The 16,429-nt window shown below is 39.1% G+C and overlaps 2 protein-coding genes across 2 annotated transcripts; one reads left to right on the top strand and one right to left on the bottom strand.

Annotated features, from left to right (window-relative positions):
- Positions 1-882: 882 nt before the first annotated feature.
- On the bottom strand, positions 883-4,402 carry exoc8 (exocyst complex component 8). The gene has a single exon (XM_079831169.1). It carries the CDS (start codon positions 4,260-4,262, stop codon positions 2,208-2,210), a length of 2,055 nt encoding a protein of 684 aa, XP_079687295.1. The 5' UTR covers positions 4,263-4,402; the 3' UTR covers positions 883-2,207.
- A 30-nt stretch (positions 4,403-4,432) lies between these two features.
- On the top strand, positions 4,433-16,429 carry sprtn (SprT-like N-terminal domain). The gene is made up of 5 exons (XM_079831905.1): positions 4,433-5,647; positions 6,640-6,739; positions 9,451-9,579; positions 10,622-10,913; positions 13,841-16,429. The coding sequence occupies exons 1-5, from the start codon at positions 5,340-5,342 to the stop codon at positions 14,917-14,919; spliced, it is 1,908 nt and encodes a 635-aa protein (XP_079688031.1). The 5' UTR covers positions 4,433-5,339; the 3' UTR covers positions 14,920-16,429.

The following is a 16,429-nucleotide window of genomic DNA, read 5'->3' as shown; positions in this document are numbered from 1 at the left end:
TTTACACTATATATGTGTATATATGTGTGTGTACACACAGACATGCGGGCACACACACATGTATATATGCAGTATATATATATATATATATATATATATATATATATATATATATATATATATATATATATATATATATATACATATATATATATGTATATAGACACCTTCAACATTTTCTCACATTATCACAGTTTATTCGCTATAGTTTAGAAAATGGTAATAAAATATGACAAGAACTCAAGCTAAACTGTGTCAGAATAAATTCATCTTGATAATGTGAGATAACTTTGATAAAAGGTAATGGATTACAAGCGACCAATCACGAATATTAAATTTAAGTTCACAATTAGATAATACCAATTTAGGTCAAACGATTATAGAGGAATGCTTAATTTTGTTCAGTCTGTAGTGTAAAAGGTCACATTAGCAATTAAAGAAAAAACACTTATGCAAAACATGGTCAGGTCAAAGTGACTGGTCAGTTTACTTTATTTTGCTATCCTCATTTACATAAATTAACTATAGTGTCCTACACCCACTAGTAAAAATACAAAAAACATATATATAGGCTATAATATTTTATATATATATATATATATATATATATATATATATATATATATATATATATATATATATATATATATATATATAAATAATTTTCGATGAACTAATGTCCAGTCTAATCTAATATAATAGTAGGCCAGTGCAGAGTATTTGGTTTGACAATCAGGGCAGCAATGGCAGACACTATTGTTCTTTCACACACGCTTGTCGTGTTGTTCAGAGGCGCGAGACTGATCCAGGAGATTATGCCTGGGGTCTGCCAAGAGAAAAATGAACTCCTGTCATAACCCAGAGGGTGATGCATAACTGAAAATCTAGCATGCATGTTAACTAGCGTGCATGTTATATGTGTGTGAGTGCAAACCAGACAGTATCAAATAATGAAGTTCGTTTTTTTTAATACATTATAGTTTTTGTATTAAATCCATCAAAGTCTCATGAACATCCAACCTTTTCCTCATATTATCATGTCTGTGTCAGGAGGGTTTAAAAACAACAAAAACATAATACAAAAAGATCTTGTCAATATATGATCAAGGGTAGGCAGTCTGACAGAGAACAGAAACAGCAAGTATGAAAGAGAAACAGATGAAAGGGGAATATTTTTAATAACTCTGGGTTGTTGTCAAGACTGTGGCCTTTGGGATTTTTAACCGAGCCTTACTTTTATTGAACAATTCCCTGTACACCAGGGGGCACTACATTTAAAAGCTGAGACATCTGGAGCACAGGATTAAACCAATACAATATATTCATGTTAAAGGGATAGTTCACCCAAAATTTTTTAATTCTGTCATCATTTACTCACCCTCGTGTTGTTCCAAATCTGTACGAGTTTCTTTCTTCTGTTGGACACAAAAGAATATGGGTAACCAAACAGTTGTGGGGCACCATTGAAAAAATACTATGGAAGTCAATGGTGCCCCACAGCTGACAACATTCTTCAAAATATCTTCTTTTGTGTTCAACAGAAGAAACTCATACAGGCTTGGAACAACATAAGGGTGAGTAAATTATGACAGAATTTTCATTTTTTGGGTGAACCCCTTTAAGCAAGTTTAATGCACTTTGCATTTTTAAGCAAAACAATGTATTTTTATAAACGCAGTCAAAAAAAAAAAGAGCAAAAAAGCAGTTGACTGAAATAACAAATGAAGTGTATTTTTTCATATTTTAACATGTAGGGCAATATTAAATTCCCTTTACTTTAATAATATACAGCTTATTATAAATGATTAAAGAACCAAAAAGCTAAATGAATAAAATTATGAAATGCAAGTGTTATATAGTTGCTATTTGTGGTTTGATTCTGTCATTATTTACTCCCTATCTTCCCTCATTTTATTTCAAACTCATACGCTGTTGTTTTACAACTATATGGGGGGGGAAAATCAATGCTTTTTTGTAATTTTTTTGAAGCTCAAGAGACCCATTTGAAAAGTATAAGATTAAAAAAAAAAAAAAATGTCATGAAGGTAAGTAAATAATGACAGAATTTTTATTTTCAGTGAGCTATTCAGTGAGAGTTGAGAGTGCATCACGACACCAAAAATGATTCATATGAGTGTACTTAGTGAAATGCATTAAGATTTTATGACCTCTGTGGGTAGTGCATTAGCAGTCTCATTAATTCACATTTAAACAAAGGACACGGTGCTGTCAGGGTTGACTCTGACAGGCCGAGAGCTCTTCCTCAGATCCTGGAGCTGTTTGGCTGGTTTCCCCACTCCCTCCTCAAACCTCCTCTCCACAACAGGAAGCACCGTCTCATGCAGGAACGATGCGTTCTGTAGAATGAAGGCCTTTTTCTCTGTCTCCTGCTCGCAGCGCAGGCTGTAGTCCACATGCTGCACCGCCACCAGTATGATCTCCCGCAGGCTCTCCAGAAACACCATGTGCAGCTCTGGGAAGTATAGCTTCAGTCCTTCCTCCAGGAAGGCCATCATCTGCTTGGTGAAGGCCACAATGGTGTAGCTCAGGTTGACCCAGCAGTCTTCTCCCGTATACTGGTCAAAACTGCCTATCCCGCAGCTCCGCATTTCATCCTTGAGTTTGGCCAGAGCTTCGGGAGTCATCAGGTTCATCCTACGCCACATCTCCTCAGAGTTACGATGCTTCGTTGCTTCTATGATGACGTCCTTCTGGCTTTGTAGCGCAGCCCTGATGTCTTTCACAAGCAAGGACTGTAAAATGAAGGTCAGATCCAAGCCAATCTCGCTCAGCTGCTTGCAGTGCTCGCTTGCGAATTTCACGCATTCTGCAGCGGTGGACAAGCTCTCTTTGCTGTCAAACACCTGCGTGCTAAAGGCATCTACGAACATCTTCATCACCGAACGAGACCAGACCACAAAAGCAGAGTAGCAGCCAGTGTTGCCGGCAAAATCGGTCTCAAACTCCCTGGCAGTTTCCAGTAGGCTCGTGAAGAAGATGTTACAGAGCTTTTGGATGTAGAGCAGCGTGGCTCCTTCGATGCGAAGCTGTCGGATGGCGGTTTGGACGGCCGCTGCTCTGTTTTTCAAAAAGAGCTCACAGGCCTTGGTGGACTGGCCCAGCCGAATGAGCTGGGACACGGCTCGCCGTGTGGCTTTAGGTCCTCCACGCAGAGAGCGATCTGGCGAGAGCTCAAACACCAGAACCTCCGTCAGCTGTCGAACCCGCTCATCCACCTTCCCCCTGAGCTCCTTCACCCGTGGGCTCACTGGTTGCTCCTTCAGATATTCGTTTAGTTTGTCCAGAAGATCAACAGCACCCTCAAAGTCTCTCTGAGCGATGCACACGTCAAGGTCTTCTGGAAGCTCCTGGATCCATTCGGGACTCAGATCCACCAGTTCCTCTGAATCCAGCGGTTCGTCATCTTCAAACGGGTTTGTGGAGACTTCCTGCCTGACTGGCGACGTTGGCACCTCCTCTTCTTTTATGTGCTTGTCTTTCGCCACTTTGTTTTTCTTTGTTTCCTCCAGGATCTCGAGCCACTCTTTCTTGATCTTGCTGTTCTCAGCTTTGAAGATGCGGCTATCTGGGAACATGAGGATTTTGAACATATCTTTGATTGGAGGGTTGTCTTTTACGTTTACAACCGCAAAGCTTTCCAGATCATACAATGCACTGTACTTGTATTTCACAGCCCCGCGTCTGTTTGCCAACCAGGTTGCAATTAGCAGGCAATCATTCATCAGAAACGCATGGACCTTTTGGATCTGGGACATGTTGTCTGCGTCATACTCCAAAAGATCACCATTGTAGACCAGATATCTGCCTGGGGTTTCCATGAGGTTCTTGCATCCCTCCACTTTTTCCAAAAGCGTGGTTAAGGTTCTTTGTTTGACCTCTTCTGTTTCCTTTGGGAAGGCTGTGAGCATCTCTTTGGCTGTTTCATCTTTATCTGTGGACAGGAGAGACTGTGTAATGCTCTCCATTATGCTCTTCTGCTCAGTGAGAATGTGACTGAGCTGATACATCTCACTTTCCAGGTAAGAAATCTCCTTGGCTGTCTCAATAAACTGTCTGTAGTTTTTATAAACATTTTTCTTCAGGTTTTGTGCGGTCTCGTCGGCGAGTGTTTGTATTTTCTGACGGTGTTCTTGTAAATCTCTGTCACCGTCCGACTGCTGCGAGAGCTGCTTCACGTACGACTGAGGATCGAAATTAGGGGATTCCAGCAACTTACGCAAGCGATTTCCAGTGTCTGCCATTTTTTTTGGATGTTACGGAAAAAGAAAATGTACAAAAGAAACACAAATATGGATATAATTGTGTAAAAATCAGTCCGTCATTGCAGTACAGCTGCAGAGAGACCCGCTTCCTCAACAGGAAACGCGCGGCACCTCCCCGTGACGTCAGTCATATCACGTGAAGAGTGAACGTTTCAAAATACACAACAACCAAGATTCACGCACGTATTAATATGTTTGAATAATTTAATAATAATAACATGTGCGTCTAGTAAAACGTTGTTGTTTGCATTCGGTGTGTGGTACATGTCTTTTGTTGTCCATGTTAATAATATGCCTATAATAAACGAATTTTGATTAAAAAAACACACATTCACCATGCATATGTTCAGTCATACACTTTATTGCAAACATAGCTCACAAATATAAAGTATATTCAGATTTTTAAATGTGTCATTATGCCCATTTGAGTAAAACAGCAAGACCTCCTTTATAGGAAGTGTTTAACAGAGTAAAATGTATAAATTATCCTAGATGAAACCCCCTTGTTGATAAGGGAGAAGAATATCTGAAGACTCCAAATTTCAATATCAGAGTGAATAATGAAATATCAAATTATTAATCATTTGTTGTTGTTGTTGTGCAGCTATATCAACTCCGTGCAACTGATTTGAATGGTCAACATTTTCAATAAGAATTACGTAAAACAGCATTTATTTATTTTTTTTACTTTATTTTACCTGTTTGTATATTGCATGTTGTAATATACAGATATCGCCAATGTTTTTTTGTCCATGCATATAACGCAACATTATAAAATCTAAAAATAGAAATACATTTCCCAGCCTTCCCCCCACACCGTGTGACTTTATGATTGGCCAACAATTATTTTTTCATTTTGGGCTCTAGTGGAAATGCACTGACAGTATATTTTCAGAAAAGATTTGAGACGTTATATCATCACACCCATGAAAACCTACGATTAGCCCGAACTATAAGGCGGGAGTTTCGTTGGTCGTGATTAATGTTTTATGTTGAGGTTTTGTGCTGGTTAGTGGTGTCATCCAGTTGATCTGTTCTTACTAAAGCAGAAAGAAGATGGAGGATGAAGACTTTTTACTCGCTCTTCGTTTACAAGAGCAGTTTGATCAGCAGTCATCGGCTGATAGATGGAGTGATGAAGACTTTCCATCCAGTAAAAAGCGTAAGATTGACTCCTCTGGTCTGATGGATGTGATTCCCTACTCTCAGCCCAGACCAGAGAGACCGCTGTCCATCGTGGATGAGTCGTGGGAGACGCTGGACCCCAATCCAGACGCAAGAGCCATGTTCCTGCAGTTTAATGACAAGTTCTTCTGGGGGAAACTCAGCGGTGTGGAGGTGAAGTGGAGTCCGCGGATGACACTGTAAGAGTCACAAACACAACGGACAGGATTCTGTCAGATGTTTTACAAAACTTACAGATAGATACATAGACTGACAGATAGACACACAAACACAAAGTCTATCCATTTTTATATAGACAGATAGATGGATAGACACTCTTACGGAAATTAACCATGGTTTTATTACAGTAAAAGTGTAGTAACCATGTTGTTTTGGCTAATTGATTACCATTTATACAACCACAGTTTTACCACAAATGCCATGGCTAAACTATGGTTAGAGTAGTAAAGCCATGGTTTATTTGTGTTTACCATGGTTTAACTATAATAACCATAGTTTTTTTGTTTTATTTGTAGTAAAACCATGGTTCATTTTCATAAGGGCAGGACTGACAGACAGATGATAAATAGATATACATTCTGACAGATAGAGAGAGACAGCTCGATAGATGGATAAACAGGACTGAAAGGCAAAGAGATAGACATTCTGACAGATAGACAGAGAGATGATAGATAGATAAATAGATATACATTCTGACAGATAGCTAGATAGATAGACATTCTGAAATATAGACAGAGAGATGATAGATAGATAAATAGATATACATTCTGACAGATAGCTAGATAGATAGACATTCTGAAAGACAGACAGACTGACAGATAGAGAGAGACAGCTAGTTAGATGAATAAACAGGACTGACAGACAAAGAGATAGACATTCTGACAGATAGACAGAGAGATGATAGATAGATAAATAGATATACGTTCTGACAGATAGCTAGATAGATAGACATTCTGAAAGATTGACAGAGAGATAGACATTCTGACAGATAGACGACAAAAACAGACAGATAACTTAGATGGATAGAGATAGATAAGTAGATAGACAGATAGATAGATAGATAGATAGATAGATAGATAGATAGATAGATAGATAGATAGATAGATAGATGGATAGATGGATGGATGAGTTGAACTTGTGTTAATTACTGGCTAATGTTTGACTCCCTCAGATGTGCTGGTGTTTGCTCTTATGAGGGAAGAGGAGGCTTGTGTTCCATTCGCCTCAGTGAACCACTCCTGAAGCTCAGACCCCGCAAGGATCTTGTACAGGTTGGTTAAATGTGACCAAAAACAGGCCAAAAATTAAAACCTCCTTCCGTATTCAACTTATGAAGAAAGTGTAACGCCCCTCGCCGCTGAAAACACTTAAGCTACGTCCGACGTCATCGTTGCGGCAGTTACGATTTTTCCGTAAGTTGAATAAAGGCAGTCCGCTGGAAGCTAGATATTTTACTTAATAACGTGTTAAATATGGATATTTTTCTTACAAAAACCCTTTGATTCGCTTCAGATGGCCTTAAATTCATTGAAAGTCTTTAAGATGTGCTGGAGGAGACTTTACAGAGTGCTCAACTCTTGCATCATCAATACAAATCTGGATCAAAAATGTATGCATGTCGTGATGGAAATAACATCACAACTCTGTAAAGTCTACTCTAGCACAACTCAAAGGCTTTCATTTTAATCGAAGTTAAACCACACAAAGGCTGCACATTTGTTTATTTTTTTTATTTAATTTAATTTTTATTTTATATTTCTCTCTATGCGCAGCTTGTCGGTGAAGCATGGCTCTATTATCAGCAGTAAACGCTGCTCCATCGGAAAGCTAGGGGGCGCTCTCGCGCAGAAACTACAAATATGCCCCGCATAAGTAGATAATGCATTGAAATCACTATGGGCATCATACTTAGCTGCATAAACAGAAAATAAGTTTAAAACGCTTTGATTGATAAACACACAACTACAATACATGGTTTATCTGAGTTCTTCAAGCCTTCTCTGGTATTTTCATGATAATAGAGCATATTCTTCACTGCTAATCTACATAGCCTTTATCACTGTATAGAATACTTTGAAATAATATATGTTGATATTAATATGTGGTGAATATGAAATAATGTGCCTTATTCTGTGTTAGAAGCCACATCATCTCACAGAAGGATGCTTTCAAACTGTCTTTTTTTGGACAAGAGGTTCATAAATGCTTCTTATGTTTAGAAAGATGGTTGAAGCATGTTGCTTTGTCAAATGCACGTCATAAGAGACTCAAACTCACTGTGCTTTAAGATGGAGCAGCATATACTACTGATCGCCATGTAATTGTAATTACGATTAATTTAAGGTCTGGACTCAGAGGTACCAATTCATGTATGAAAATGATTCTTCATGCTCCCTTCATTCTCCATAATGGACCCTTCTCACAGAATGTGATGACACGTTTTAACAGTCATCAGCATCGTAAATCCTGCAAAGTGTTTTATATTTAAATTTTGTTTTACAAATATATGTCTATTAATAACACTATACTTTTTTTTTATATTACCTTTTGCATCAAATTACAAAAAATTAGTTAACGCTTGAGTGTGAGAGTGTTTCTAATACAGCGGCTGTGGGAGTCTCTCTTCTTACTGCCGTTTTCAATCTCTCTCTTTTTTTTCCTCTTTTTGAAAGTTGTAAAACACTATTGTGGAGTTTTTCTTTTGCTATTTTAGCAAATGGAAACACAAAAAGATATATTTAATCATATAGTCTCTTATTCACCGCTATAAAAGTTTACCCTACTATGGCGACTTCCTCTTCTGAGAAACCCAGAAATGTGAAGGGTCTATTTGAGCCGGATGAATCTTGACATTTTCACATTGGAATATGGCCATAATGTGTCTTCCTACTTGGTAATTTAAGAAATGAAAAGTTACACACTTCATCAATTATGGTTAGAAGGTTGCTAAACATATAACATGCTAGAAACATAATAATCACCACAATAATGATCCAGTCATAGACTCTTAAGTATTTGCCTATTTAAATCCAGACAGCGACTTTTAATATATATATGAAATAATAGAATGCATGTGCTCCTTTCGAAGCACATAGAGAAGCTACGGAGACCGACACAGGACAAAAAGTTCGTCATCGGAGAAAGCAGAGAGTGACGCTCTGTAGAGCAGTTTGTCCGTTTAGGGCTACTGTAGAAACATGGCGGCGCAAAATGGCGATTTCACTGTAAGGGGACCCGCGGTGTATGTAGATAGAAATGGCTCATTCTAAGGTAATAAAACACAACGGTACATTATGTAAGGTCTTTATAAACCACCGAAAACATGTATATTATATTGCATTTCTGTCAATAGATCCCCCTAAATACTACACACTGCACCTTTAAATGTCATCTTACTAATTATATTATTGGGAGATAAAGAGTGACGACTGATATTTATATGCATTTTATGCAAGTAGTCTGCCATACAGTTATAATAATGCCTTTGATTTACCTTACAATCATAATTTCATTACTTTTTGGCCATATAAATAACAAATTACATATGTTTGCTTAGCTTAAGCCTCTGATTAAAATTGAGGTGTTATTTTTCCTCGTCGAGTCAAGTATTCTCACTATATCATATGTACTATAAGAGCCATAAAAGACTGATTGTATCAAATATGATACTCAACATAAAACACATATGCAAATCTTTTTTTATATTTTGTCTAAAGGTTCAATTAACTCTTCCATTAAAAAAAAAAATATATATATATATTTCATATGTCAGGCTTTACAGGGTTATTAATACATGCATTTGGTCTTATTGTGCACAATTCAACAATGCACCCTATTCTAAAGAGAAAAAGGTTTGTTTCATTAATCTAATAACTTGTTCCACCATATAAGATTAAGTGCCCACAATTTAAGATGAAGTGCCCTAAATGTATTTCATGATCAGTTGCAGTTTGATTTTAATGTTACTGTTTCTTTTCCACAGACTCTTCTTCATGAGATGATCCACGCTCTTCTCTTTGTGACTCAAAACAACAGAGATCGAGATGGTCACGGACCAGAGTTCTGCAAACACATGGACAGAATCAACCAAGCAAGCGGCACCAACATCACTGTAAGACACATTTCTAATATTCAGATCAGATTATTAAACAAAATCCAGTCTAATGTCATGCATCACAGTTTCCAGGTCCAAATGCTCTTTTAGATCCCAAAAGCAAACAACAAACGGTGCCAATATACATTGGCAAAAAATCACGATCAAACTTTTATTTCCATACCAAACTCTCAGTTGACCAGACGGGGGTTCATCACAGTGAACAGTATTCTATGCATTAGAGGTCTGCGCAGGACTGTTTTTTTTTTTGTCCTGCTAGGTTCTATTCCGCACCCACCCGCTCCCACTTAAAATTCACTCTTTGTTCACCCGCTTTCCGCTTAGAATGATTTTCTTCCCGACATGACTGATCCCGCTAAATTTAGATCTCGTTTCCAGAATCGTACATTTAAATTTCCCCTAAAGAAAGAGAGTGACTAGTATAAGAAATATAAAATGTTGGATACACAATACGTTTATTTGTTATTTATGTCAGCGCTGTAAAAAAATGTCACCGAGAAAAATAGGCTAAATCAAATACGACATCTGTCTCTCAAAACTATACGCCAAAAATACAAATAAACTAAAACTGTTGGCTTATTAGCTATACTGCCCAATAAATTGTTTTTTAACATCCATGCAAGAACAGAATGTCGCTGACTGACGATGGTTTCAGTACCGAACGTCTCTCCTCCAAAATCCGACCACAAAGGCTGAATGTTCTCTCGTAAGGTGCTCTCATGGACGGGATGCAAAGAACATATATTGCCAGGTTGCTCAGGGCAGGGAACTGGGAACTGTGTGAACGTCACCACTGCAGAACGTTTTGTTCACTTCAAGTTCAAGCGTGGATTTGCTGTTGTAAAAAGGGTGCCGGGAGCAGCCGGGCTATTATCAGACTGCCCGCTCCCATCCAAAGTACACCAGGGTTACCGGCCGCTACCGTCTTTGATTCAGAAATGTATTGGTCGATTCTGAGATGCTGCGGGAAAGCAGACATCATGACTTAAATAGCAGACATTATGACAATCTTTGTGCTGTATTGCATCTCTTTTCACAGATATATCACTCGTTTCACGATGAGGTCGACGTGTACAGGCAGCACTGGTGGCGCTGTGGCGGACCCTGTCAGAATCGCCGACCATTCTTTGGATACGTAAAGCGTGCGATGAACAGACCTCCCTCGGCCAGAGACCCCTGGTGGGCTGAGCACCAAAGGACCTGCGGTGGAACATACACCAAAATCAAAGAGCCAGAAAACTATGGGAAAACAAACAAAAGCGACAAAAAGAAAGACAAGAATCCTTCCAATGGGATTTCCAAGAATTCAAAGCCTCCCAGCAGCACAACAGGTGATCCATTCGCTATGACCACATTATTGTCACACACCGTCCATGTGCAGCCACGTTTTTGTGTTCGCGTGGACAACAGCGCACGTGCAAGTGATTTGAGCACTCGGAAATAACGGTCCACTAGATAGTGTGCCGAACGCATCTATCCACGCTAATATTCAAAGGAGCGTACTTTGAAAGGCGTGTGCGCTGACTGTTAATTTCTTTGATTTAATAATTTTCGTCTTATTTTTTGTCAACAACATTTTTTTCACTGATGAAAACGAGACGATAACTAAATAAAAAAACGCTTGTGATGACAAAAATTATAACGAGATTATAATGACCTTTTCGTCAATAAGTACGAGACGAAAATGTTAGGGAGGGACGATTTGGGAAAATATTAAATCACAATGAATCTCTTTACATGGTAGGGAGGGTAGATGCGCATATTTGAATGGTAACATACTGATCTACCTGAGAGTAGGGTTGGGCCGATAGATCGTGATTTTTTTCCCCATCCCCTCCCGCAAATAATGAAGTTGTTCCCAATCACAATGCAAATTAAATTTAAAACAGTTAATTGAACACAATTTAAACACTTTTATTGTGAAAAAAACAGAAAACAAACTATAGTATGTTATGTTAGTATACTAGATGTTTTACACAAACCAAACCAATGATGTTCAAATGGCGGACCGTGGTCCGTATCTGGACTGTGAGACAGAACGGTAGCACCATTTTCCTGTTTTAGTTGAAGTGAGCAGAGCGACAAAACAGTGGTGCGGATCACACCACAAGCACTCAGGATCATTTGTGGTAATGATATTTCAGCACTATATCCTCTTAATAGTTTTATCTAAAGCCAAACGCGCTTCATTCAAGCCCTTTCAGCTCCGTGCACTCTCTTTCTCCAGATCCGAGCCACATTAACGGAGCTTAACGCTCAAACACAACCCCCCGATGTCATCGTCCATCGCAATGTTTCACTGTAGACATCGGAAAACACAAAGAAATTTACAATACAAATTACTGGGCTTGACAATAAGGACTGCACAATGGCCTGGGAGCTGGGACAGTTGAAAGAACTGACAAAAATTTGTATTATGTATTTGCACGTGTTTTGCCAATTTCAACAACAAAGCAATTTTAAACAATTTAAGCGCAAGATGCAAAAGAACTCAATTCAAACTCAAACTGCCCATTTTGGCATGTGACATTTAAACAGTCGTTAAGTCTTAAGTGAAAGTAAACAGCTGAGAGAAGAAAATCGTGGATTTGTGCATTAGTTCTTAAAGTGATAGTAGCCTAATAAACCTGCTGCCTGAGCCCTTAATCTTAATACAAACAAACAAAGGGGAAAAAAAGAAAATCACTCACTGATCTTGACTGAGTAACTTCAGTAGGTTTAATAAGGATTAATCTAAGGAAGACAGTCCCGTCTCTTCTCGTCCCGTCTCTTCTCGTCCCGTCTCTTCCCGTTCCCTCTCGTCCCGTCTCTTCCCCCAAATGGTTGCATTTTGCGACAAAAATTTGAGTGTGCGACTGAATTTTACATCCAGTCGCACATGTGCGACAAGTAAATTTGCCTGCTGTCGGTACTGGAGAAATTAAGAAAATACACTTACTATTTATAATTGATAGACGTTATATCTGGATAATTCTATCTTTGCCAGCCGTTTCTATATGAGATAATATTAAACCATTTGTCCGTAATGCATTTTTGCTATTCAGAAGAGAGAGAAAGCGAGCGAGCTCTCTCACGTGGAGCTACAGCGCACACAACACCACAGTCAGCTTAATGAGTGACGATGGCCAAGAGAACTAAACAAAAGTTTAGTCTGCTTAAACTTTAGGGATGTGCTGTGATATTAATCTATTAATTAATTTTATTTTATTTTCGATTTCGGCTTCCAAGAATTATAAAAAGATGATATGAGGGAAAACTATTCCTATAGCCGTGTTCCGTCGAGCGCGACATCCTTCCCTTCACAGCTGTGCGATGTCATTTCTCCCTAAACCTAAACGCAACGTCCGAATCAGTGATTGTTGTAAACCGCAGTCTCTACTGTTGCTAAACTGCGGGATGTGTTTGATAATAAAGAGCTATTAAATGCACAATAATCCGTGCAAGGGACGCTGTTTCCAACTTCAAGGCGGCTTATGTGTGTGTGCTGCGAAATGGACCGACTTGCACTTTATATTTTAGGCTTCGTTTGCGCGTCTATACCATCAAATAAACAACAAATAGCCTGTGTCAAAATGACCGGATTGGAGAGTAGTTACTTTAACAGTTTATATCTTAAATGGGCGTAAATAGTTTGGGGAAATAGGAGAGTATGATATTATTAGTTCTGCATTTGGTCTTAAAGGGGCAGCGTCTAATAAATCTGCTGACGATTGAGCCATTAATTCGAATCGAACAAAAGACAAATAGAAAATATTCACATCTCTTGAATGAATAACTTTAGCTTTAATAAGCATTAATCTATCAATTTATACAGTGAAAACTATGCAGTATTACTTTACATTTCATTACTTTATTAGATTTATTTGTAGGTTTGTTCTTTCTAAGTAATATTAATGTTAGCAGACAACATTATAGGAATTATTAAACAAGTATTTTGACTCACTGATCTATAATAAATATCGATCAGTGGCTTAACTACATTTTATTACAGTGTTTCCACACTCTCAGAAAATAGAAGTTTACAGTTGTTATTACAATCTCGACGAGGGCATGAGTACTTTTAACAAGTCAGAATCTTTTAATTGCACTAATTCCTACATGCCGGGAACGCACACCTCAGGTTTCCCACTCAAAACTAATGCCATTGGTTGAGCCAGTGATGCTATGTCAAGGTGCTTGAAGAAACAAATACCATTGTTTTGATAGTGCCACATTGTATGCTTTTCTGGACAATCAAATTATATGTATTGTGTTGCAGGCTCTGGTTCACAAGACATCAGAAATATCATTCCATTCAGTGGGAAAGGGTTTATTCTTGGACGGAACACGCAGACTTACACAAACAAGCAGAGTCAGAGTCCTCCCAAAGCGCAACCCGAACCTCTGGTCTCTCCCCCTGACTCTCTGCTCCTTCCGAGACTAAGGCCCTTTGAATCAAACTTGCACAAAAGAGTCAGCTCAGGTACTTCGAATGTTCCCCGCAAAAAGTCGGTTAGCAACACTAGTGCTTTTATCAACGTCAACGGTTCGCCTGTGAGAATTTCCAAAGTCAAAGACTTAAGAGGCAAGCAGAGGTCAGTGCAAGATCTCTTCCAGGCCATAGTCCTCAAATCTCCAGAGAGAGCAACCAGCGCTGCCAGTTCCTCCAAGCCTGCCACAGATGCTGCGACAGCAAACCCTAGTGCCTTAGACAAAAAACCTTTCGGGAAAACAAGCCTGATCAACAACCTTCATTCATCCACCACCACAGGGCCAAAGCCTGGCTCTGCAGAGTCCCAGCTCTCCAAATATTTTGGAAGCAGTGCTAAAACGGAATTCCCAGATTCAAAGTCGAAAGCTTCCGGAAGCCCCCAAAAGTCTGCAACTAGCACACCAGGTTACATTTCTAAGCTCTTCGGAAGTAACCAAAAAGTAGGGTCAGATGCTTCAAGCTCAGGATTCCGAAACACTGGCAGTCCCCAAAGTTCACGTACTTCAACTACTTCAGGGTCCAGTTCCAAGCACTTTGGAGGCTCTGGAAAACCTGAATCCAACTTTCCGAGCCCTAGAAACATTGGCAGCCCCCGGACATCAGGGACTACGCCTTCAGGAGCCAAGAAAAGATCATGGGAAGAGCATAACTCTGAACATATCTTTGATTACTTCAAGCGGACAATCGGTGAGTCCGCCACGTCCACAGTGCAGCAGAGCGATGAGGACGAAGACGACTTTCTACCTGTAGTCTGGAATCCGCAAGCTAACAATCCTCCAGTCCAAATCACCGTCCACTGCCCTGTGTGCCACATCAAAGTGCCTGAGTCTACAGTTAATGAACATTTAGATTCCTGTCTGTTGTAATCTTTGATAACATGAAGTACAGGCCATAGGGCTTTACTAAAGCTAGGAGAGGTGTTTTCTATGGTATTCCTTTTCTCAAAACTCAGGTATAGCTGTAAATGCAGTAATTATGTAAGTATTATTAAGTCACAGTTCTTAAAATATATTTAGAAGTTGTTAGCAGCGTAATAGCCCACAAAACATGCCACATTTCCTTTTGTACTACTCCAATTATTCTATTGCTCCAAGACTTACTCTACCTCATTTTTGTAAAAAGAGAGCCTTTTTACATCACGGGAGGAATGTTGGGCACAGTCAGCACTGATTGACAGCTTAGTTGAAACTGAGTGAGTGGTCTAAAGAGACGTCACTGTCCTTGTGTGGGTTGATGTCCACGGTTCATGTTGATTCAGCACTACTGAATTTTGCACGTGTTGGCTGTCCGCTGTGGGATTTAGATGTGCTTAGCTTTTCTGCCGGATCAGGCTTTGCAAGGTCGCTTTCATCTCGGTGTCATCAATAACAGCTCTGTCAGGTTGTCCCATGAGTGGGGGTGGAGCCTGTTCCACCTTCCGCATAATAATTTCACTTATACTTGGTGCCTTAGAGGAATGCACACATTCAAAAATGAACCCCACCCCGATGTGAATATTAAGGTGTGCAGGCTAACACCTCCTGATGTAAGAATAGTCACAATGTATTGTTGTGTTTCAAATTCAGCGACCCGCCTTAGAAGGAAACAATGCCTGATGACGAGGTGACGCTACTCATGTTACACCTAGAACACGCAGATGTTACTTTTGGCGTGGTTCACTTATAGGCCCAAGCACATAATATTGATTTACCTGCAGGACACTGTGATTTGTGTTCGTCATGCTCCAGGCAGTGAGGTCATTCGTAATGTATGCATGCGGTTTTAACATGCACTACAGGTTCTGATAAAGGCAAACTGTGATGGTAATGCATCATGCTCTGTTGGGAGTGAAAACTTTGCACAATTTACTGTTGGGCCGATTTAGGGCCAGATGTTTTGTTTTAAAAATGGTTTTATATTGATTCATACTGTCTTAATAAAAAAAAGTATAAGTTTATTAAAGGGATAGTTCACCCAAAAATGTAAATGTTGTCATCGTTTACTCACCCTCGTGTTGTTCCAACCCTGTATACGTTTCTTTCTTCTATTGAACACAAAAGAGGATATTTTGAAAAATGATGGCAATCAAACAGTTTGACTGTTATGGAATACTATGGAAGTCAATGGGGGCCCGTCAACTGTCTGGGTACCAACATTCTTCAAAATATCTTCTTTTGTGTTCAATAGAAGAAAGAAACGTATACAGGGTTGGAACAACACGAGGGTGAGTAAATGATGACAACATTTTCATTTTTGGGTGAACTATCCCTTTACGTAGTTTTAAATGTTTGTGTGTTGTTTTTGTTATGAAAATGTTAAGTGGATTTTCTATCGGGTTTTAAGCCTGTTGACTTTGTTAACCCTGTTGTTGAAATAAATGTTCAATTAATTAATTTG

Source organism: Gobio gobio (genome assembly GCF_949357685.1).
Source record: "Gobio gobio genome assembly, chromosome: 12".
NCBI lineage: Eukaryota > Metazoa > Chordata > Actinopteri > Cypriniformes > Gobionidae > Gobio > Gobio gobio.
Note: the sequence above shows the minus strand (reverse complement) of the source record. Positions and strands in the feature narration are given on the sequence as shown.

What these genes read in the sequence shown, in the direction of transcription:
- exoc8 (XM_079831169.1), bottom strand. Translation starts at nt 4,262, where the DNA reads ATGGCAGACACTGGAAATCGCTTGCGTAAGTTGCTGGAATCCCCTAAT.
- sprtn (XM_079831905.1), top strand. Translation starts at nt 5,340, where the DNA reads ATGGAGGATGAAGACTTTTTACTCGCTCTTCGTTTACAAGAGCAGTTT. An exon ending in TGGAGTCCGCGGATGACACT is followed by an intron (nt 5,648 to 6,639) that starts GTAAGAGTCACA and finishes TGACTCCCTCAG; the next exon opens with ATGTGCTGGTGTTTGCTCTT. An exon ending in CCCGCAAGGATCTTGTACAG is followed by an intron (nt 6,740 to 9,450) that starts GTTGGTTAAATG and finishes TCTTTTCCACAG; the next exon opens with ACTCTTCTTCATGAGATGAT.